Below are 21530 nucleotides of genomic sequence, written 5' to 3'. Positions count from 1 at the left end.
ACGGGAAATGTAGTTCCGCGCTGCAGAGAGTCCCTGGAGGACTTCCGGATTGCGCGTCTGATCTAGGCGCCCCGTGGAGGCCTTCGGGAATCGCAGTCCTGAGCGCGCAGGTCTCCGGGAGCTGTAGTCCGTCCCTCCTGCCCAGTCAGCGTGGTACCACCGGGCCGCTGCCCAAGGAATGCGAAAGCGGCCGGTCCCAGCGAGCAGAGAGGCCGAAGGGGTGAGAGCCGGGCGAGGTCCGTACGGAGGCGGGTGGGAGCGTGCCTGGTTGCCAGGTGACAGGAAGAGGGGGGGTCCTGTTGCTTAGTGACTAGGAGAGGGCCTTGTTGCCAGGTGACAGGAGGAGAGAACCCTGGTTATTGACGAGGGGAAGTCTTCCGTTGCTAGGCGACCAGAAGAGACCCTGTTACCCAGAGACGGTGAAGGAGGAGCCCTCCATTGCTAGGTGGTCAGAAAATGGACCGGGTTACCAAGGGGGTGGTGTGTGCGCTGTTGCTTGGGAACCAAAAAGGTATTGTTTCCTAGGGACAGAAGGGGCGATACCCCGTTGCTAGGTTACGGTGATCGGAACCGTTTTGCTTAGAGACATGTCTCTATTGGGTCTCTATTGCCAAGTGAGCAGACTGGAACATGAAGATGCCTCTTTCCTCCGGAAACAACCTAGGTAGCAGGGTCAGGGACCCCATGTTCTCCCAAGCTGGTCCCGGTGCCCATCTCAGTGGCCATTGCCCAGGGACACAGGAGTCTGGAGACCCAGATGGCCGAGATCCTGGGTCCTAACATGGTCTCTTTGTCCCACCCCCAGCAGGAGCCGAAGAGGGCATGTCTCAGGCCCCGGGAGCGCGGCCGAGCCCACCCTCAGTGTACCACGAGAGGCAGCGGCTAGAGCTGTGCGCCGTCCACGCTCTCAACAACGTCCTCCAGCAGCAGCTCTTTAGCCAGGAGGCTGCAGACGAAATTTGCAAGAGGTGATTGCCATCGGACCTGTCCCTGGAAGAGCAGGGCTCAGAGGCACGGGAGCCTGTCTGGGACACTAGCGGGGCCAGGGCTCAGATCCCAAAGCTGTTGCCTGCTCTTCCACCTGCCGCTTCTCACAGCCTCAGCCCCAGCTTTGGCCTCAACCTCTCTTACCCCAGCCCCTGTCACAGCCTCCTTGCTATCTGTTTTTCTCCTGTCCATCCTACACATCACCCCACAGCTGCCTGCGCCTCCACTGCGTCTACCCCTGTGTGTCCCCAGCACAAGAGAACAGCCCAGGTCCTTCAGCCTTTCTGCCGTCTTCTGTGGTGCCTCTGAGCTTTTACACAGGCTGTTCCCGTATTCCACGAGGCATTCTTTTTTCTTCTTGGTCACCCGGCTGCCCCTCAGAATTTCAGCCATCACTTTCTTAAGAAACTCTCTTCCTAGTCCCACCTCTAGCCCCACAGTCCTTCCACAGACACACACTCGCAAGCATGCAGTTAGGTCCACATCCAGAGGCAGTCTGTATGTCTTCTCACTGCTGCTGATCCAGCATCCTCAAACTGGAGATTTGTGTTAGAAGATATTCCTCTTTAGATTACTGTTATCTCCCCTGCCACAAGTGCTTTCATGCCAGGGACACGCTGAACAGCTGGAGCTGAGGCAGATGTAATGAAGAGAGGGCTGGGAACACAGAGAGCAAACACGGGCGTTTCCCTCCATGTCACTGGTCTCCAAGGGTCCAGCTCTTCAGAAGAGCAGGGCCACATCTGGAGAGAGCTAGAAGGAAGGTTTGGGCACAAGGGACAGCTGGGGATAGGTGGCTGGTAAGAGCTGGTGCTAAGGCTATGCAAGGCCCACCTGCCACTGGAGGAGGTGGGAGTCTGTCCTGGGGAGATGGGGCACCAGGGAGGGCTTGAACAGAGTAGGGCAGGGTGTTACCAAATGAAAGAGGCACTCCGCGTTCAAATATGGTGACATGAGTCACACTGTCATTTGAGGGAGTTCTGAGACCAGTCTGGGGGTCTAATGGCTCCTTTCCCAGAAGAAATGACATCTGAGGCCGTGACGAGAAGGGTGGATGGAAGGAAGGTCAGGGACTTGGTCAGGGCACTTGAGAGTCATGGAATAGATGGGGGTACGAGAGGGGCAAGGCAGCTCAAGGCTTCTGGAGGTGGGCTGCAGGGAGAGACTGGAGTCTGGGAAGGGGTTCTGAGTGGAAAACAACAAAGCTTTAGCCAGCCTGAGTGTACAGGTGTTGGGGATGGAAGAGAAAACGGCACTTGGGGCCTGATACGCTGTGTGGAGCTTGAAGACAGAGAAGAGTCCAAGGCCAGGCTCTGGACCTCTCTTGTTGTGTGGGAAGATGGAAGCCTTTCCAGGATTCCCAACCTTGACTCTGCCCCCCTCACCCCCAGGCTAGCCCCAGACTCCCGGCTGAACCCCCATCGCAGCCTCCTGGGCACCGGCAACTATGATGTCAACGTGATCATGGCTGCCCTGCAGGGCCTAGGCCTGGCCGCTGTGTGGTGGGACAGGAGAAGGTAGGGCCTAGGCTGTGGGCTGCACTGGCCCCAGGTGTGTGGGGTAAAGCAGAGGATGGCTCGAAGGTAGATGGGGGAGGTTTTTGCCTGGGAGACCGCGGCAGATGGGGACTGACTGAATGATGGGCTAAACTGATAAACTTGGTCAAAAGCGTGGTGTGAGAGTCCACATGAGCCTCGTGACTGAGGACAGGTGGGAATTAGGTTAAAAGCAGTGAGACCAGCCTGTTGGCCAAGGCAAAACTGAATCAGAAGCCAGCCTAGGCTGCATATGGAGTCCCTGACTCAAAAAGGCAAACAACAAAAAGTTGAGGGGCTGGAGCCCCATTGGCAGAACATCCCCAGCACCCCATGAACTGCTGTAGTGGTGTACACCTGGGACACCTGAGACCCTGCCTAAATAAAACCAAAGATAGGCCTGACAAGTGGAGGGTCAGTGGGTGGGCGAGTGGCCGTTCTGGGGAGGGAAGCAGTATCTGAGGGCCTCTGGGGCCTCATGCTGTGTCCTCCCTCCCCAGACCGCTGGCCCAGCTGGCCCTGCCCCAGGTGCTAGGCCTGATCCTGAACCTGCCCTCTCCTGTGTCACTGGGGCTGCTGTCCCTGCCACTGCGCCGCCGGCACTGGGTGGCCCTGCGCCAGGTGGACGGTGTCTACTATAACCTGGATTCAAAGCTCCGGGCACCTGAAGCTCTGGGGGACGAGGATGGTGTCAGGTGAGTGGTGAAGGAAGTGACAGGTTGAGACCAGCGCTGGGAAGACCCTGCAGAGAGATGGGCCTGCCTGAACTGCCCAGATCTCAGTCTCCCTCATCTCCTCAGGGCCTTCCTGGCAGCTGCCCTGGCCCAAGGCCTGTGTGAGGTGCTATTGGTGGTGACCAAGGAGGTGGAGGAAACCGGCTGCTGGCTACATACAAGCTGACCCACTGCCTGTCAACAGTTGCCTGCTGCCATAGCCCTGAGTATCCAGTGCCTGCAACTCCGGGGCCCGGGAGGCCTGCACCCTGCCCTAGGGTCCCCACTCCCCCCAACCCCTGCTGCCTCAATAAATCTGCTCTTTTGCTATCTGTGCCTGAGCTCCTGGGGACTGCTCTTGGTCATAGACCGGTGCCCAGAGAGAGACAGAAGCCAGAGACCAACATGTCTCCCAAAAATTGTAGGGTAACATAAGATGAAGCAGGGATCATTCCTCTCTAAAGTTTAGACCATCAGTGAGGAAGCAGGCTGGACAGTAGTCCCCAAAGTTGGCCATGGGTCCAGCAGCCTGTGACCAAAGACCTTGACTTCCCAAGTGCAGGGGAGCTGGGCAGCAGTTCTGACCTGTTATAACCAGTTTCCCTCAGGAACAACTGGACTTGGTGGGTGGCTGGATGAAGTCACAGAGTCCTTTAAAGCCAGAGGCCAGCTCAGTGGAGCCCATTTAGACTTTCTGACCGCACAGGGACAGCCAGTGTGCGATATCTGAAGCTGTGATGAGGGTATCTTCACAGCCACCTCAGGAAACCTGCACAGCTGCTGCCATTTTCTCAGCATGTGCTGGGTCGCCTGAGAAGGACCACTTGGGCTCAGCCCTGAAGGAGGTGAGGAACAGACTGAAGGGCTGTTGAAGGAATTGTTTCCTAGGATGCAGACTGGAGCAAAAGAGGAGTGCCTCCATCCCAGTCACCAGCCAGACATCCTCAAGAGGCTGTGAAACTTGAGGGGCCCAGAACTGGAAGTTGCTGATGTACACAGAGTGCTGCGGCCATGTTTCCCCACCACAGTTATTTGGGGAGTTGTTGACAGACAGGCCATCTGGGACAGTAGAAGGAGGAGGACTGGAGCCAGGAGGAGGCCCAGAGCCAGGAGGAGGCCCTGAAGAAACAGTGGAGGTGATGGCATGAGCCCCAAGATAGGAAGGAGGGGGCCAGAATCTGGCCCTGAGATCCAGGGCCTGAAGGTAACAAGGGGAGAGATTGTCCTCATCTGAAGTGACAGGTCTGGGCAACAGGGACCCAGGAGAGACTGTGGGTGAGGAGGGGCCCAGATTGAGGTATCACAATCCACCTAGGCCAGGGTCTACACTGGTAGTGAATTCATCTGGAGTTGAAGGCCACATCCTGGCACCATGCTAGTATAAGGCAGGGGCTCAAGCTGCTGCCATCTGGTTCTCAAGACTTCTGAGGTCAAAGGGCAAGTTGTAAAGTAAAAACACATACTGGATTGCCAGAGCACTCAGCTCTAGAGCCTGGGACCTTGCTGCCCCCTGGCCTCTGTCTTTTCCAGCCTCCTAGCCCCTCCCTTGGTCTCCTTTTTCTGCCTGTCCTTCTCCATATTTGTCCAAGTTAACTCTTCCATGCCCGCACCTCTTTGTGTGTGTGTGTGTGTGTGTGTGTGTGTGTGTGTGTGTGTGTGTGTGTGTGTATGTGCGTGCACACCCTTTCCCCCTTTTTGAGACACAGTCTCACTGTATAGCCCAGATTGGTCTTAAACTTGCCACGATCCTCCTGCCTCAGGTACCTAAGGGCTGGAATTACAGGTGTAAGCCACCACACCCCACCGCCCCATCTCTTCCCATGGCTCTGAAGTCCCTCTGGGTCTCTGGGCTGCTTACCTTCTCTATGCCACCATCTCCCCGCTTCCTGCCCACCCCCACCCCTGCCCCACCTGTCGCCTGTCTAGTCCCGGATAGGGGACAGCTGCCAGGACTCCCTGAGTGTTTCTATTCTTGGCCCGTGACATCCCAGGTGCACCCTCGGCTGTGACCAAATAAGGTTCTAATGAGGAGCCTGTGGAGGGAAGGGTGCAGGCCTGCACAGATGCAGTGCTTCTGTTTGCCCTTAGTGATGACTTGGTGTCCTGCTGACACCTCATTTCTGAGGAGAGCACCTTGACCCTCACATGCCTGACCAGGCCTGTCCTGAAGCTGGTGGGTTCCTGGGGGTTTCTTGATGCCCATGGGTGTGGGGCTCCATGCTGACCTCCAGGGGCACGAGGCATAGGCCATGGGTGGGGAGGGTTAGTGGCATGGCTGCCTGTGCAGCTGTTGCTGGCTGTGCTGACAGCTGAGGCTCAATTTAGCTGCAAGTCCAGGGTCTGGCCAGATAAGGTGTGGATAGGGACAGGACCCGCCCCCATGGTGCCCCTTAAATAGCAGGGCTTGGGCTGGGGTTGGGGACGCAGACACCAAGGCCAGGTGAGAGGGTCCTGCTGCCGTGGTGGCCCACAAGGCGCCCGGTGTCTCTCCACCTGTCCGCTTGCCTCTCCTGACTGGGCTTCTTCTCCCTTCCACAGCCTCCAGCCTCATCCTTCTGTACCCCTCTCTGCCTGTGTCTCTCTCTGCCTCTCTCCTCTCCTCTTTCTCTTTCTCCATCTCTGTGCCTGATTTTCTCCATCTTCCCCTCTTCCTCTCTCTCTGCTTCTGTGTCTCTCCATCTCTCTCTGATTTTCTATCTCCCCTCATCTCTGCCTCTCTCCATCTCTCTGTGTCTCTCAAGCCAATACTCCCTCTATCTCTGATGTTCACTTATGTGTGTCTCTCTTGACCTGATTTTCCTTCTCTCTGTATTTCTCTTTCCATGTCTGTCTTTGTCTCTCTCATCTTTGCCTCTCTCTTTCTCTCTCCATCCCTCTGCCTCTCTCTGATTCTCCCTCTCTATCTCTGCCTGATTGTTCCCTACCCTTCCTTACCATCTCCTATTTTTGGTCTCTCTTTGCTGGGGCCCAAGCCCTGTGTTCTTTCCTGAATAAAGGTGGTTCTGTCCTGGATCCCTCTTCTCTGCCTCTGTCTTCCCTCCTCTCTGCCCCAACCCATCCCCCCCAACCAGATCCTGGGGGAGGGGCTCAGTCCCGGCAGCTGGGTCATCCCCTCCTGCCCCACACAACAGTACAGAGGGGTGGAGAGCAGGGACTCAAGACAAGAGAGGCAGGACAAGGTTAGCCCAGATTGGGAACAGTGGGTCATGGAATGCAGAGGCCAGGCAGCACCCACACCCGGCAGACCAGGCTCCCCTCCCCCTTGGACCAGGCTGTGCCAGAGCCAGGACAATGCACCCTTGTCTTCTGTCCTGACAGCTGGGGGCTCCTGCTTCCAGCTCCTTCAGAGAAGACAGTAGCTTTCTGCTCCACCCTAGGCAGGGCAGTGACCCTGAGGACCAGGCCTGTGCATCTGCCACTTCCAGTCTCTGTCTCTGCCTGAGCCCCAGAGTCCTTCTGGTGCCCCTGGTGTTTGTCCACCCTTTCTACCCTCTGCCTCTGCACTTTGTGTTCAGCTCTGCTGTCCCTCCACTATGTCTGCTCTCCCCACCCAGTGGGTCTGGCCCCTCCCCACTAGGAATGAGGACCCAGACTCTGGGATCCTTTTCCTCCTGCACCCCCACCCATTGTCCTCTCTTATTTGTCTCCTCCCTTTCTGCCCTCCTGGGAGAAGAATGAACACACTTTGCCCCCTACTGTATACCAGGCACTTCACTCACCCTCTCTTATCTCTTTACACCCTCCCTCACCAACACCCTCTTCTCTCCTCTCTCTGTGTACTCTCTTCCAAGACAAAGAATACTTTATTGAGTACTGCTAGTATGCTTTCTCTCTCTTGTCCTCCAGTTCCCACTAACCATGGTCTCTGCCAGCCTCTGCTTCCTGCTTCTCTGCCTGGGGAATATGGGCATTTATTGGGCACCAGCAGTATGCTAAGCTTTTTATAAACACTTCCTTCCCTTTCCTTTCCTCCCTTCTGTCCTTTGTTTCCTACTGGCTCCCCCACACATACTCCAGGAAAGGAAGGGGCACTAATTGAGCACTGACTGTGTACCAAGCAATCCACACCTATGCCTCTCTTGGCTCTCTGTCTCCTCCTCTGCAGGGGAAGCTACCTACAACTATTCCAGAAAGAGGGATGGGGTGCCCTTTGGGAGTACAGCTAGGGTAAAAATGGACCCACACTCATCTCCAGGAACAGATGTAGAAACTAAGGCTGATGGGAAGAGAGTGCACCCCCTACATCTGGCCTGGGTCCCCTACTACCCTCTTTCCCCTGCCCTATGTGATTCCCACTCTGTGTCTCTCACACTCTGTCCCATGCCATCCTTCTCTGACCTCTTCCCATCTCTGCCCATATGATATGGCCCCACAAAGCTCCTCACATACAATGAAGTACCTGATGCTCGGGCACTCCCATCATCACCCAACTCAGGCGCTGCAACCTCCTCCCAGGCCAGCCACCTCTGTTTCCTTTTCCTCCTCTTCCTCCATTTCTTCATCCTCTCCTTTCTCCCCCTCCTCCAACTTCTTCCTCTTCTCCTTCTCCAGCTCTTTCTCTTCTTCGTCTCCATTTTCTTCTCCTCCTGTACCTCCATCTCCTTTCCTTCCTCCTTCTCTTCCTCCTCCATCTCCTCTGCTGCCTTTTCTCCTCCTATTTCCTCCTCCTCCCCTAATTCTCTTCCTCCTTCCCCCTCGTCCTCTTCTGCTTCCTCTCTTTCTCCATATTCTTCTGCTCCTCCTTTTCCTCCTCCATCTTCTCTTCCTGCATCTCCTCCATCACTTCCTTGTCTTCCTCCTTGTCATCTCTCCCCTTCTTTTTCTCATTCCCTCCCTCCATTTTCTCATATTCCCTCCTCCTTCCTTCCTTCCTTCCTTCCTTCCTTCCTTCCTTCCTTCCTTCATTCCTTCCTTCCTTCCTATTGCTTCCTGTTGCTTCTCCTACTCCATCTCATTCTACTCCTTTTCCTCCTCTTCCTCTTCTATGTCTTCTTCCTCTGCTTCCAGCACCTTCTCCTTCATCCACTTTTCCTCCTATTCCTCTTCCTTCTCCATCTCTTCCTCTTCTATCTTCTGATGTTTCTCATCCCTCTTTCTCTCCCTCCACCTCCTTCTCCTCTCCATGGCCTCCTCTTCCCTCTCCCCCTCATCCTTCTCAATGTCATCCTGCTACTCCTCCATCTCTTCCCCCTCCTTTCCCACCTCTTCTTTCTCTGCCTCTTCCTCTTTTACCTTCTCCTGTTCCTTTTCCCTTTATCTCCTCCTTCATTCCCTGATTTCTTCTCCATTTCCTTCTACTTCTAGTCGTCCTAATCCTCCATATGCTCTTCTTCCATCTCCTCCACTATCTCCTCCTCCTTCTCCATCTCATGCTATTCCCAGTCTTCCTCCTGTGTCTCTTTTGATCTCTTCTTCTCCTCATCTCCTGCTTCTTCTCCATCTCCTCCCAGTCTCTATCCCCTTCCTCCTCCATCTATTCTCTTTCTGCTCCTTTACTTTCCCTCTCATCTTTCTACAGCTACTCCTCATTTTCTTCTTTATCCTACATAATTTCTTATTCATCTCATCCTTCTCCTTCACCTCTTCATCTTCATCTGCTCCTCTTCTTCTTCTCATCCTCCATCTCCCCCTCCAATTACATCTCTTAATCCTCTTTTTCCCAATTTCCCACCCATTTTCCATTTTCTCCTCTTCCTCCATCATTTCTTCCTCCTCCGTCTCCTCCCTTTCTTCCTTCTCCTCTTTTCCAACACCTCGTCCTCCTGTCATATCCATCCTCTTCCCTTCTTCCTCCTCCTTCTCCACCTCATCTTCTAGATCTATTTCCCCTCTTCCCTCTATGTGCCCTTCATCTCTTATCCTCTTCCATTTCCTTCTCTTCCTCCATCTCTATATCCTCCTCCTGTTTCTCTACTTCTTCTTCCTCTGTTTTCTTCCTTTACTTCCTTCTCTTTTCCTCCTTCATATTCCTCTCTTCCTTCTCTGCTTCTAAGCTCCTTCATCATCTCTTCTTCTTTGCCCGCTGTTATTTCCATCTATCCTTCCTTTCTCTTCTTCCATCCTATCCTCTTATTCTTCCATCTTCTTTCTTCCTCATGTTCCTACTCCTCCATTTCCTTCTCTGGCTCCTCCTCTTACTCCATATCCTTTCTTCCATCTTCCCCTTCTCTTCCATATTTTTCTTCTTTTCCTCCTCCACTTCCTCCCCGTTCTCATGTTCTCTTTTCCTGTCCTCCATTTCCTAATCATTTGTTCTTCTCTTTCTTCCCCTTCCTTTTCGTCTGTCGCTTCCTCCTCCTCTTCTTTCTCACATCCCCTCCCTTTCTCCTATCTCTTCCTCTTCTTCTTCTCCTGCTCCATCTCCTCCTGTTCTTCCTCTTCCTATTCTGTCTCTTCTCCTTTTCTTCCTTTTCTCCTGCTCCATCTCATTCTCTTTCTCCTTCTCATTTCCTATATCCCCCAGCTCCTCTTCTATCTCCCTTACCTTCCTCATTCTTCTCCATCTCATCCTTTCCCTCCTACTTACAAATTTCTTCCTTCATATTTTTCCTCCTCCTCTTTGTCCATTTTCTTTTTACTTCCTCCTCCTTCTTTTCTCTTCCTCTCTTTCCCTACCTCTATCTATTCCTCTTCCCTTTATCTTCCTCTTCTATCTCCTCCATCTTTCCTTCCTCCCGTCATTCACTATCTTCATCTACTTCTCTTCCTCTTTATCTTCCCCTTCTATCTCTTCCTCCATTTTCTCTTCTACCACCGTATCCTCCTTCATCTCCTCTTTTTGTCTTCCTCCATTTCTTCTATTTCCTTCTCTGTCTTTCTTCTCTTCCCCTGTGTTCCATTACACCTTCCTTCTACTTATTTTGTTTCTCCTCCCCTTCTGCTTTCTCCTCTCCCTATACCATTTTATATCTCACTATACCTCCTTTCTCTCCTGCTCTTCTTCTGTCTTCTTGTAATCTTCCTCTCATTCCCTATTCTACTACTCTTTCTCATCCTAGTCACTCTCCTCCACTTCCAGATACTTCCTCTTCCCTTTTCCTCTAACTCCCATCTCCTTTCTAGCTCATTCCCCTATTCATAATCTTTCCTCTGTACAACCCCTTCCTCATCCTCTCTACTTCTATTTCTCTCTTCCACCCTGACCTCACCTGCAAGCTCCACTTCTTCCTTCCTTTCCCGTGTCTCTTGTTCTTCCTCCTACACTCATTACTTTCTTATCTTTTCTACTACTAGTAGTCTCCACTTTTCTTCCTCCTCTTCCTTATTCCTTTCCTTCCACTCCCTCTTCCTCCATAGCTTCCTCTCCTTTTTATTTCCCTTGTGCTTTGGCCTCACTTCATCTCCCACTCCTTGGTGTCTCTTCAATATTCTCCCTTCTGTCTTCTCTAATCCTGCACAACCTCTCTGCATCATCCCTTAATATTTCTACTTCCTGCCTGCTGCCCTTCAACTGGGGCTATATTTGGTGGGGGGTTTGGGAGCATGGGTTTTGCCCCTAAGCCTAAAGCCTAGAGGCTGGTGTGATTGGCTAGGAGAACAAAGACTCACCTCTTCTTGGTCCAATCAGAGCTAGTAGAGTCTGTGTCTGCTGGAGCAGGTGTAGTCTCATGATGATGGGTGAGTTTTGGGGAATGGAGTGGGGTTTGTAGGTTACAGGGTCTGGTGGGGGTGGTAGTCAAGTCTTCCTGTCGGAGTCCTTCCTGCAGGCCTGAAACTGGGGCTGCAATGGGTAGGAGTTGAAAGATTACAATTTGTGTATGTTTATTTTTGTATCTTGCTTCTTTGCTAAAAATGCTTATTTGTTTTAAGAGTTTCCTAGTATAATTTGTGAAGCCTCTTACATATAGATCATGTTATCTGCAAGTAGGGACAGACTCTTTGCTTTCTGTTTATATGCCTATATTTTCTCTCTCTCTTACTGTTCTAAGACTTTAAGTGCTATATTGAAAAAGGTGGAAAATGTAGGCATCCTTGTCAAAGTGCTGATTTTAGTGGAAATACTTTTTTTCCCTTACTTAGTATAGTAGTGGCTATACTTTTGTATCCTTTATTATTTTGAGGTATGTTCCTTTTATTTAGAGGATCTTCATTGTGTTTTGTTTTTTTAAATCATAAATGGATGTTGGACTTTGTCCAAAAACCTTCTGAATCTTTTGATATGGTCATGTTTTTTCTATCCTTGAGTTGATTTATGTGATATTTTACATTTATTGGTTTACATATGTTGAACAAACCTTGTATCTTTGGAATGAAGCAAACTTGTTAATGGTGGATGATGTTTTTGACATGTCACTAAATTTGCTTTGCCAGTGTATTGAGAATTTTTGTTTCCATGTTCATTAGGTTAATTTATTTTGTTTATTTTTTTAAAGACGGGTTTTCTCTACATAGCCTTGGTTGTCATGGAACTCACTCTATAGACTCTGTAGATCTCTCATAGAGATCTACCTGCTTCTTCCTTCTAAGTGCTGGGATTAAAGGTGTGCACTACCACAGCCTGGCTGAATGAATTTACTTAGTGTTATTACTGGTTTTTTAATCAAGATGCAAGTGGTTTTGTCAGACATGATTGTGCAGAAAACATTCTTAATCACACAGTTGTCTCTCCAGCCCCTCAAGACACATCATTTTAAAAAGCTGCTCAGCCAGGCAGCAGTGGCACATGCCTTTAATCGCAGCACTTGAGAGGCAGAGCCAGTTGGAGCTCTGTGAGTTCGAGGCCAGCCTGGTCTACTGAGTGAGATCCAGGACAGGCACCAAAACTACATGGAGAAACCCTGTCTCAAAAAACAAAACGACTACCAGGGGAAATCTTTGCATCAAACCATGCATTTCAGTAAGGTAGAAACCTAGGCAGAGACAGAGTCTTCAAGAAAACAGACTCAGGTTCTCAATGATGTGGGACGGACTATCTGGAAGCCGGACTGACATTCACAGATTCCTGAAGGTCCACCTGGTAGTGACATTATATCTGTGACCTCTCCCATGAAGGAATGTTCACCAATGGGACCAGTATTTATGACCAGACCTTAATCCTACAGAAACTACTCATAGGCAAGAAAGGCATTTGCAGTGCATCCCCTGACGGACCATCAAGTGACAGGACCTGCATATGTGACTTGGCCTCACAAAGGGCTACATAAAGAGACTCGTGGCTAGTATCTTCCATGTTATCTTCTCAAGAGATGAGTAATTGGATAAGAAAGAAGATGAGATAGAGGTGTTCACTTGATGTTTCTTTCTTACTGCTGAAAGCTGGAAGGTAAAGAGAATCCAAACTAGATTGGTATTAAGGAGCCCATCCTGGGATCCCAGTACTTGAAATGCATGAGAAAAGAACATGGTAAGGGTGACAGAGGGTACTCCTCCTGTCAGACATTGATCACAGGGAAGGGAAAAATCCATGATTCATGATTCAGATGGAGGACTTTATTAATTTCCAGGTGAAGGCTGGAGAGTCGGCCTAGTAGCTAGGAGCTACTACTGCTTTTACAGAGGACTCAAGTTTGGCTTCCAACTCCCATACAGTTGCTCACAGTCATCTGTAACTCCAGTTTCGAGATTCTCACCTCCTCTTCTGGCCTCAGTGGGCTTTGCTACCATGTGAAGTACATACAGATATGTAGACAACTCACTTGTGTTTGTGAAATTAAATACCCAAACAGTGAGGCATGAACTGATTTGCCAATTTTCACAGGTAATTCTGTTTGTAAAATCCAAGCTTTTGAGGTAAAATCTCTGTCAGTCATACCATGTATTTGCTGATAGAGTACTTCTGCATGATTGTGGGTTTTTTAAATTAACTGATAATAGCTGTGTTGTGCATCCTAGTTGTCACATTAACTTTACAGAAGATAGAGTCATCTGACAGGAGGCAACCTTAATTGAGAAAATGCCTCCATAAAGTTGAACTATAGGCAGGCAAATGAACAGGGCATATTTGTAATTTTTGATGTATGGGAGAGGGCCAAACCCACTGCAGATACAGGCATGTCTGGGCTGGTGGCTCTGTGTTTTATAAGAAAGCCTACTGAGCATGCCAGTAAGATGTTCTCCCCCATGGTCTATGCATTAGCTTGTGCTTCCAGGTTCCTGCCTTGAGTTCCTCCCTCAATTTCCTTCAATGATGGACCATGATATGGAATTGTAAGTGTAACATTCCTCCTAAATTGTTTTGGGTCCTAGTGTTTCATCCCAGCAATGGAAATCCTAAGTAAGACATGAGTGTTCCACATTACACCATAAAAAAACAACACAAACACACACACACACACACACACACACACCAAAAACCAAATGGCTAGGTGGCTAGGTGCATGAAACCATGATAATTAGGGAGTATTTATCTGACTCTGAAATGATTGTGTTGGGACAGATTTTTGTTTTTGCTTTATGTTGTCTCCCTCCAAATTCTCTTCATTTGTGGAAATTGCTGAGGCTAGCACATCCCAAGTTCAATGGATACGCTTTGCCTTAGAAAGAACACCTTTATGGTCATGGTATCTCCCCTGCCAGCTAAGTATGAGGGGAAAGGATTTAAAGCAGGTAATGAAATGCTCTCTTACATCTTGGCTAGTAAGGCTGTGAAACACAGGGACTAGATGTAATCAGTCTGGATGTGATTGCAACATGACATCTCCAATATTACTGTTTCCACAAAATGCCCTTTACTGATAATGAAATAGATGAAATCTCAGAGAAAGTTTTCAAATGAATGCTTATAAGTATGTCTGAAGAACTCAAAGGACACAAATAACTTCTGAGTATATTACAAGATACATAAATGGAAGCTAATAGAGGATGTGAAAATGTAATTCAATAAAGAGAAATACTGAGCAACAATAAAACCAACCACAAAGCTCCTTGGTAAACTTTAGCAGAAGAATGAGTCAGGATGATTAATGTATCATGTCCTGAGGACAGGGGAGGAAGTGAGAATTGCAGACCATGGTGAAGATAAGTAGGTGGGATGATAAACAGAACACTTAGGTTCCATGAGATCGGAAAGCAGAAAGTTTGAGGTCTATAAGTTGGTACAAACAGGTCATTTGAGACCTGTGTGATGATATGTAACACCCACTGTCTTGGTTAGGCTTTTGTTAACTCTGCACAAGTGAGAGTTATTAAGGAAGAGAAACCTCAAATGAGATTTCCTTAGTCAAGTATGTGGGGATATTTTCTTAATTAATGATTGATGTGGGAGGGACCAGCTCACTATGGGCATTGCCACCCCTTGGTTGGTAGGCCTGGATGCTTTTATAAAGCACATTGGGCAGGCAAGTAAGCAGCATTCCTCCATGGTCTTGCTTCAGTTCCTGCCTCCAGGTTCCTTCTTTGAGTTCCTTCGCCCTAGCTTCTTTCAATGATGGACTGTAAGCTGTAAGATGGAATAAATTCTTTTTCTCCCCAAGATGCTGTGGTCATTGTCTTAGTTAGGGTAAATCTAGCTATGATGAAATATTGTGACCAAAAGCAGGTTGTGGAGGAAGGGATTATTTGGCTTACACTTCCACATCCTAGTCCATCATTGAAGGAAGTCAGGCCAGGAACATGAAAGATCCTCCTCTTTTTTTATTTTGAGTCAGTTTGAGATAAAACTGATCAACTCAATTGACTCCTTGCCTTGACAAACATACAAACAACTGATAGCAATTTTGTCTTGTTTGCACCTGTGTAGTGTGGCTTATTGATATTTCTAATGAATATTGGCTTCTAAATCACATTGTTCCTCTATTTAACTCATACACAACATTTTTGCCAGTTCCTCAATAACTGTTAATTTCTTATAACTCTTCTAGTGAGGAATTCTTGTGAGAATTCTCCCACACAATGGCATGCCAGTTGTCATAGTGCAGCATACAACTGTATGTCAGAGTGCCCAGTCCCATTTGTCAATATCCAATACCACCAGTGCTCTTATGGCACTGGAAATGCTGCAGAATTTAGCTGGATGGCAAGAAACAGACCAGGATATTGTTTTGTGTATGTGACATGGAACTTTTTCTCAGACTCATCTTAACAGTATGGTTGCCTGTACATGGCTTGAGAATTAAAAAATGTAGATATGTGCAATGTATACAATGCCTTGTGTTATTTTGATATAACATCTGTGATTGTCTGCAACATTGTGTTCAAACTACATTAGTGTGCCTCCAGGGACACTCTGCAGTATGCCTTCTTGTATGTCTCTAATTTCTCACCCCTTGTACTTTATTTTCTTCTTCCCCCATTTCTGTGGGTCTGTCTTACATGCAACTCCCTCAATATATCTTCCACTACAATAACAGCCTTCTCTGAGCTCACAACACTCTAAGTCTCTCCCAGTTTCCTTTTTTAATCTAGGGAATTGCAAGTAACTCCCAAATACACCAACCATTCTCTTTGTCTAATTTTAATATTTATTTGGTGCACGTGGGAAATGGCCAGTGTAGACCATGTTTGACTTGAACTGAACTTCATCCTTTCAAGCTCTACATGCTGTGATTACAAGTGTGTCACTGGTCCTGGTGTGAACATTACTTTTAGAGCAGCCTTGAGCTTGAAACAATAAATGGGAAAGATGATTTGAGGGAGTCTGTCCCATTCTTGTAAGGAGTGCTATATCTCGGCTCTTGTTCATGTTCCTGTGTCTCTTGAATTTAGCTTCATCAGGAAGGGCCCAATTATATTCCATGTTCACATGCTTCTGGAGACTCAATAGTACAGAGCCCAGAGCTTAGTGACACTCTCATCTCCCTGAGGTTGATGGAAAACACTTGAGAATAATCTGTCTTTCTAAGCTTACATACCTAGTCAGAAACAAACCTAAATGTGACATTCAGTTCAAGATATCATTACCAGCATAAATGCTCTCCCCAAAACAAAGATTTGAAAGTATAGTAAAAATAAGGGGAGAAGTGATTAAAGAATGTTTTAAAGTTTCTTTCCTTATCTGCCATGGTTGGAGGGAGGGTATCAGCAATCCACAGTACAATGGAAAGAGAATTGGTTGCCCTTGTCTGATCAGCTGACCTTAGTAGCAAGTGAGTCTGGTATCAGATAGCACTTATTGTCCACTGGTCACAGGTGACTTGTGATTATCCAAATTTGTTTATAGGCATCGCCCTGGAAACCCCAAGAACCTACCAGGAGGTGGTAGGATTGGAGGGAGAAAGATGTCATAAACAGGGCAGCAGCCAATGGGAAGGGCAGATTCTGAGCTAAACGATGGGATTGGTTGTATAGGATGCTAGGAGACCATCAGTAGCCATGGAGGCTGATATGTGGGGCAGTGAATGCAGGCAATCCTGGCATGTAAGTCCCCCTTTCCATGAGGTTTACTCCAGGGCATGGGCATAGCTTCCTATAAGGTTCTATGCTGAAGCTGTGTCTAGTGTTTCTCTGAAGTATCACCTTCTAGCAGACAGTGTCCCATCAGCATTCACTATACAGACAGTCATTTGTCTTGGGCAGAAAGAAGATGAACACCTAGGTGGAGGGAACTCAGGTGAAAATCTGTTTCAGTTGATCTGATTTATGAGCTATCAGCATCTGTCCATGACCTAAGGAAAAGATCAAAGGGCTCCTTTGTTGAAGGACATGTCTAAGTGCATTGAGTGCACCTTGGATGATGAACTCCAAGACTCTCCTCTTTGGGTATCTTCTCCTAGAGGCCTAGCTTAGTCTGTGTTGGTCCACACAGGACTCACATATCTCTTCTCTGCTTTTCACCCCTTTGTGGTAGGGTTTGATTCTTGGACCAGAGTAAACCTGTATCCTTACAGTGGTGGGCAGTATCATGGTGAACTTGCAGAAACAGTGTTCTTCTGTGCATCATGAAAATGCTTGTAATTGGATGTTGTGAGTATAAGCAAGTACTTGAGGGGCTGATGGTGAACCTTGCTGCACACTCTTTCAAACTTGTTGCTCTTTTGCTGTCAGACTCATGTACCTCTGCATGTTTTCTCTCCTTCTTGACTTTTGTTGTCCTGAGATAGGCAAGTCTCTGTAGCCCCTGTTATTCTGGAACTCACTGTGTGTGTCATCCTGGATTCAGACATGTGGACATTCTTTGTATGTTGCCTCCCTTCTTACAGTACTGAGGTTGTTAGTCATTGAGTCTGGCCGCCTTCTCTCTTCATCCACAAGTATAATGAGTGTGACAGTTACTGAAGCTTCTTCCTTCTGGCAAGGGTCTCTGCAGAATCCTGAGTTTCTAGCATTTTCTGCCAAACTTGAGTCTGAGATCAGGATAAATAGAGTGTAGAGAACCTGGAAAAAGAAGGCATTTGTTGGTACTGGGTGCTGGGTGACATGAAAAAAGCACATATTTATTTTTCTGTATATGTATGGAAAGAACAATCCATTTCTCATGTCAGTATATTCTCAGACAGGAATGTGATCTTTTGTTGAAATATGGGGAAATCTTGTGTTTCCTCATTTTGGTTTACATTGTTTTCTTTCATTTCTGTCATTGACTAGTGGGTTTATAGACTGTATTATGGCATGTGTGTAGTAGGCATTTATATACATTTCTTATTCTAGGTGCCGGAAAACTACTAATAGGACAATGACTGTCAGTCTTTACTTAAATTGACACTGGAGCCTGTTTACCTCTCCTGCTGTGTTCACATGAGTTGTTAGAACGTTCTCTCAGGACCTCTTAACACTGAGCAACTATTACTGTAACGTGCAGCTACATGCCCAGCTCAGTAGAACAGTTCCTCTATACAGGTCTTGCTAGTGGCATGTCCAGGGCTGGGAAAGGCAGAGGTACTAACTAATTCTAGAAAAAAGGCTTAATTTAGCTGCCTATACATGTTTTTGTGTTGGAGTTTCTATTGTTTTTCTGCAGGGAATCATGACCAGGCCTAACCTCGAATTTGAAATCTCCGTAAAGATGATCAGATTCCATCATGGTGATTCCACATGGACGATAATAATACCACTAAGCTGACAACCATGACCCAAAGATAAGCTTTGGACTACAAACTGCTCAGGACAATTTCAAGATGGCTAGCTGAGATGATCCATTTTCACAGTCTACTTGAACAGGGACTTGAGTAAGCCCTGCACGTTGGCATTATGCTGAGACTGGACAACAAATGATATAGCCGCCTCTCCCGGAACTTGACAATTAACCCGAAAATTTTGTTTTCAGAATCTCCTAAGGTTGCTATCACCCACAAACCACAGGAAGCAATTTTAAGAGCACAAAACCTACATTTCTGAGAGGTGGGGTGGGGAGGGTGGTGTTTGGTTTTTCAATGGGTTTTGGGTTTGGGATAGTTGTCATTGTTTAGGAGGGTTGGTTACAAGTTGCTGTAGTTAATGGTCAGTAAAGGGTTAAACAAAGGAGATTAGATTTAAGATTCTTATTTGGAAAACAAGATGATCTAGATAAAGGTAGATTATTGAATCTACTCTGAAGAAAATAGTATAGAAATGATAGAATCAAAGGTCGAGTTATGTACTCTGAAAAAAAGGGAGGATATAGATATGATATAGTAAAAGATAGATTATTGAATCTACTTTTAAAATACAACTACTAGTTTTAAATACTTTACATTGGATTGTATTTTTATATATTGTAAATTATATATATATATATATATATATATATATATATATATATATATATATATTGATATTGTTAGAAAATGCTGTATGTATATTTCTAATCTTGTTCAGGATATTGTACCTGTACAGTTCACAAAACAATTTGCTAATCCTTGAAAGTTATTATTATCAACTATTAGGCTATGGAGAAATGAGAATTAGTAGTTAGTCATTACAGTTGAACTTGTAGTCATATTAGGAGTTTTCAGCTAATTAATTAGGTTCGGCAGAGATATATTTTAGATAGACAGGTCACCTTCAGATCCTTCAGAGATCTACAGAAAATGACATTTAAATATTTTAATAACTTAGAAGTTTTTCTTTATTTATGATTATGATTATGGCTCCTGGCAGCACCAATCTCCTTCAGAGAAGACATGGGCATTGAAGAAACTGCATATGGAGTTAACATTCACTGTGGCAAAAGTTGTGCCCTTGCATCAAATGCTGACAGTATGCTACCCAAAATGGACAAAGAAGACACAAAGCAAAGTGCCAAAACAAGTGTGGTTGTGGCTTTAGCAACATGCATCCTCTGAGGCCAAGACTATATGGCACCATCGCTAAATGGCCTTTGCAATCAAGAAAAGGTACAGTGCCCCTTTCTAAGAAGGCAGCTGAACAGGCAATGGACTGATGTCTTCTGGTATGCACTGGAACAGTATCTGAAGCAGTTATTCTTGGAAGAGTAACTAGGCTGATAGAGTCTAATCTCTCAGTGGTAGACTGGCATTTAATAAAAGAGATGAAGGCACCCACAAGCCAAGAAGTATGGAATGTGGAGAAAAATGGGAAGCCGAAATGAAGCCATCCACAAGCCTAGAAGAATAGGCAGTCGAATTCCAGAAACACCAGCAATTTCCAGAATTTAAAATCCTGAATCATGACAGGACACTGATAGAATTCAAGTTTATCTGGTATATGGAATAGTCATACCGAATGTGAGGTCAACATGAAGGCCTTGTATATATCCTACTTCACAAATTTGTCTGTCATATATGTTAAGCCTGTATGTTGAAGAAACATTGCAGAGAACATTGCAGAGAAACCTCAGGTGACTGTCCAGACAGCTGGCTGATTCTGTCAACTCACAATTTTCTGGAAGTAGCTTGTTTGCAATTCCTGTTTTACTAGGTAATATTTCCTTCTAGGTCTCTGAGGGAGTTGAAGATTAGGTAGTTGTAGTTACATGTTTCCTACTCAAGAAAGTTCAAAAATAAAAAAAGAAAGTCACTAAGAGGTGTAAAGTGTATAAGTTTAAAGTACATTATAGGACAATTTTCTATTGGTAATACAAATTTAGATAGAAAGTGAATTAGGTACATTTTGAACTCACCAAGCATACAGTAGATAATGTAATATTTTCTCTAAATTTGTAAAATGGCAATGGACTAGACTTTGCTGATATATTTATTGCTTGTATATATCGTATATAGTTATTGTAATTATGGTATATAGTTTTTTCTTATATTTTTATAACTTTTTTATTCTTCATTTTTATTACAAAAATGGGAAATGTGACATTTTATTTGTGCTGCATTGTGGTGATATTTCATATGTGTGTTAATAAATAAAGCATGCCTGGAGATTAGCCATTTTTAAGTAAACATAGGAATCAGGCAGTCGTTGCACATACCCTTAATGTCATCACAAGGCAGGGAAGGTCACTATGTGTTCAAGGATGCTCTACAGAACAGCCAAGTATGGTGTCTTTAATCCCAGTACCAACAATGGAGATCTGGAGGTCTGTACAGACAGGCACGGACAAGGAATTGAGGTAGCAGGGCTAAGATCCAATGAGAGGATAGAACAGCAAGACAATAAAGGCCAGGGTAAGAGAGAAAATAGCTCACTTTTGGTAGCTGCAGGCTGGAGAGGTAAGGTTTGGTGGCTATCTCTATTTCTCTGATCTCTAAGGCTTCAACCCCTATATTTGGCTCAGTATTTCTTATTTAGTAATACCACTTAGAAATTTGTTTACAACATGAAACTCTATGGAGAGGGTGAATGCAATTCCTCAGATGCACTAATTGCTAGAAGTAGAAACTCAAACATAACTTACTACAAAAGCATAAAATGCCCAGGATAGCAAAGCACTCGTCATCTGAGGTCAGCGCTTCACAGGCATTGTAGCAAGTACAGCCTACCACCGAAACAAGGCAGATTGTCAGGAAAAGATGAATCCGAGATAAGTTCCAGTTGTGAACACATGCTGTTCAGTCTGTTTGGATTTTAGGTAGGTACCAAAAATGCACCCTGGAGGTCACATGATCTCCTTATCAAGACATGCACAAAAATGTAGTTATTCACATGTACAAAAAGAATTGGATTCCACGTGGCTTCTTGGAGCGTTCCTTTAGTCCCAGCACTGTTGAGGCAGCAGAGAAGAGGAGGTAGTAGATGAGGCAGAAGGAAAGGCAGAGGACTGAGAAGAGGTGGAGGCAGAGGGGAAGGCTGGCAGATCTTTCTGAGATCAATGCATGCCTGTTCGATGTAGTCAGTTCTAGGACATTCTATGATATGGGCAGGGTCCCTGTCTCAAGAAAATAAAAGTGAGTTAATAAATAGATCATTTTGTTTACTATATGTAACCCTGGAAAAGGATAATGACAAATGTCTCAGAGGCCAAAGTGTAACGCACTCTGATACTATTAGAGCACAGAGTAGCACAAAGAGTTGAAGGTTCAGGAGATGACAG

At 46.5% G+C, this 21530-nt stretch overlaps 1 protein-coding gene and 1 pseudogene across 4 annotated transcripts; one reads left to right on the top strand and one right to left on the bottom strand.

Annotated features, from left to right (window-relative positions):
- Positions 1-14: 14 nt before the first annotated feature.
- Positions 15-3576, top strand: Josd2 (Josephin domain containing 2). Of its 4 annotated transcripts, none has more exons than XM_036180680.1 (5): positions 15-220; positions 809-968; positions 2379-2504; positions 3023-3217; positions 3323-3576. In XM_036180680.1, exons 2-5 carry the CDS (start codon positions 823-825, stop codon positions 3420-3422), a joined length of 567 nt encoding a protein of 188 aa, XP_036036573.1. In that variant the 5' UTR covers positions 15-220; positions 809-822; the 3' UTR covers positions 3423-3576. The 4 variants fall into 4 exon arrangements, with proteins under 4 accessions (XP_036036573.1, XP_036036564.1, XP_036036554.1 ...); XM_036180671.1 differs by having other exon boundaries at positions 806-968; XM_036180661.1 differs by having other exon boundaries at positions 16-236; positions 806-968.
- Positions 3577-13632: 10056 nt separating this feature from the next.
- On the bottom strand, positions 13633-13758 carry LOC118576970 (annotated as a pseudogene).
- Positions 13759-21530: the final 7772 nt, after the last annotated feature.

This window comes from Onychomys torridus, chromosome 1 (genome assembly GCF_903995425.1).
Source record: "Onychomys torridus chromosome 1, mOncTor1.1, whole genome shotgun sequence".
NCBI classification, from domain to species: Eukaryota; Metazoa; Chordata; class Mammalia; order Rodentia; family Cricetidae; genus Onychomys; species Onychomys torridus.
This window is presented reverse-complemented; position numbering and strand designations above follow the sequence as displayed.

What these genes read in the sequence shown, in the direction of transcription:
- Josd2 (XM_036180661.1), top strand. Translation starts at nt 179, where the DNA reads ATGCGAAAGCGGCCGGTCCCAGCGAGCAGAGAGGCCGAAGGGGTGAGA. An exon ending in AGGGGTGAGAGCCGGGCGAG is followed by an intron (nt 237 to 805) that starts GTCCGTACGGAG and finishes TCCCACCCCCAG; the next exon opens with CAGGAGCCGAAGAGGGCATG. An exon ending in GGGGACGAGGATGGTGTCAG is followed by an intron (nt 3,218 to 3,322) that starts GTGAGTGGTGAA and finishes TCATCTCCTCAG; the next exon opens with GGCCTTCCTGGCAGCTGCCC.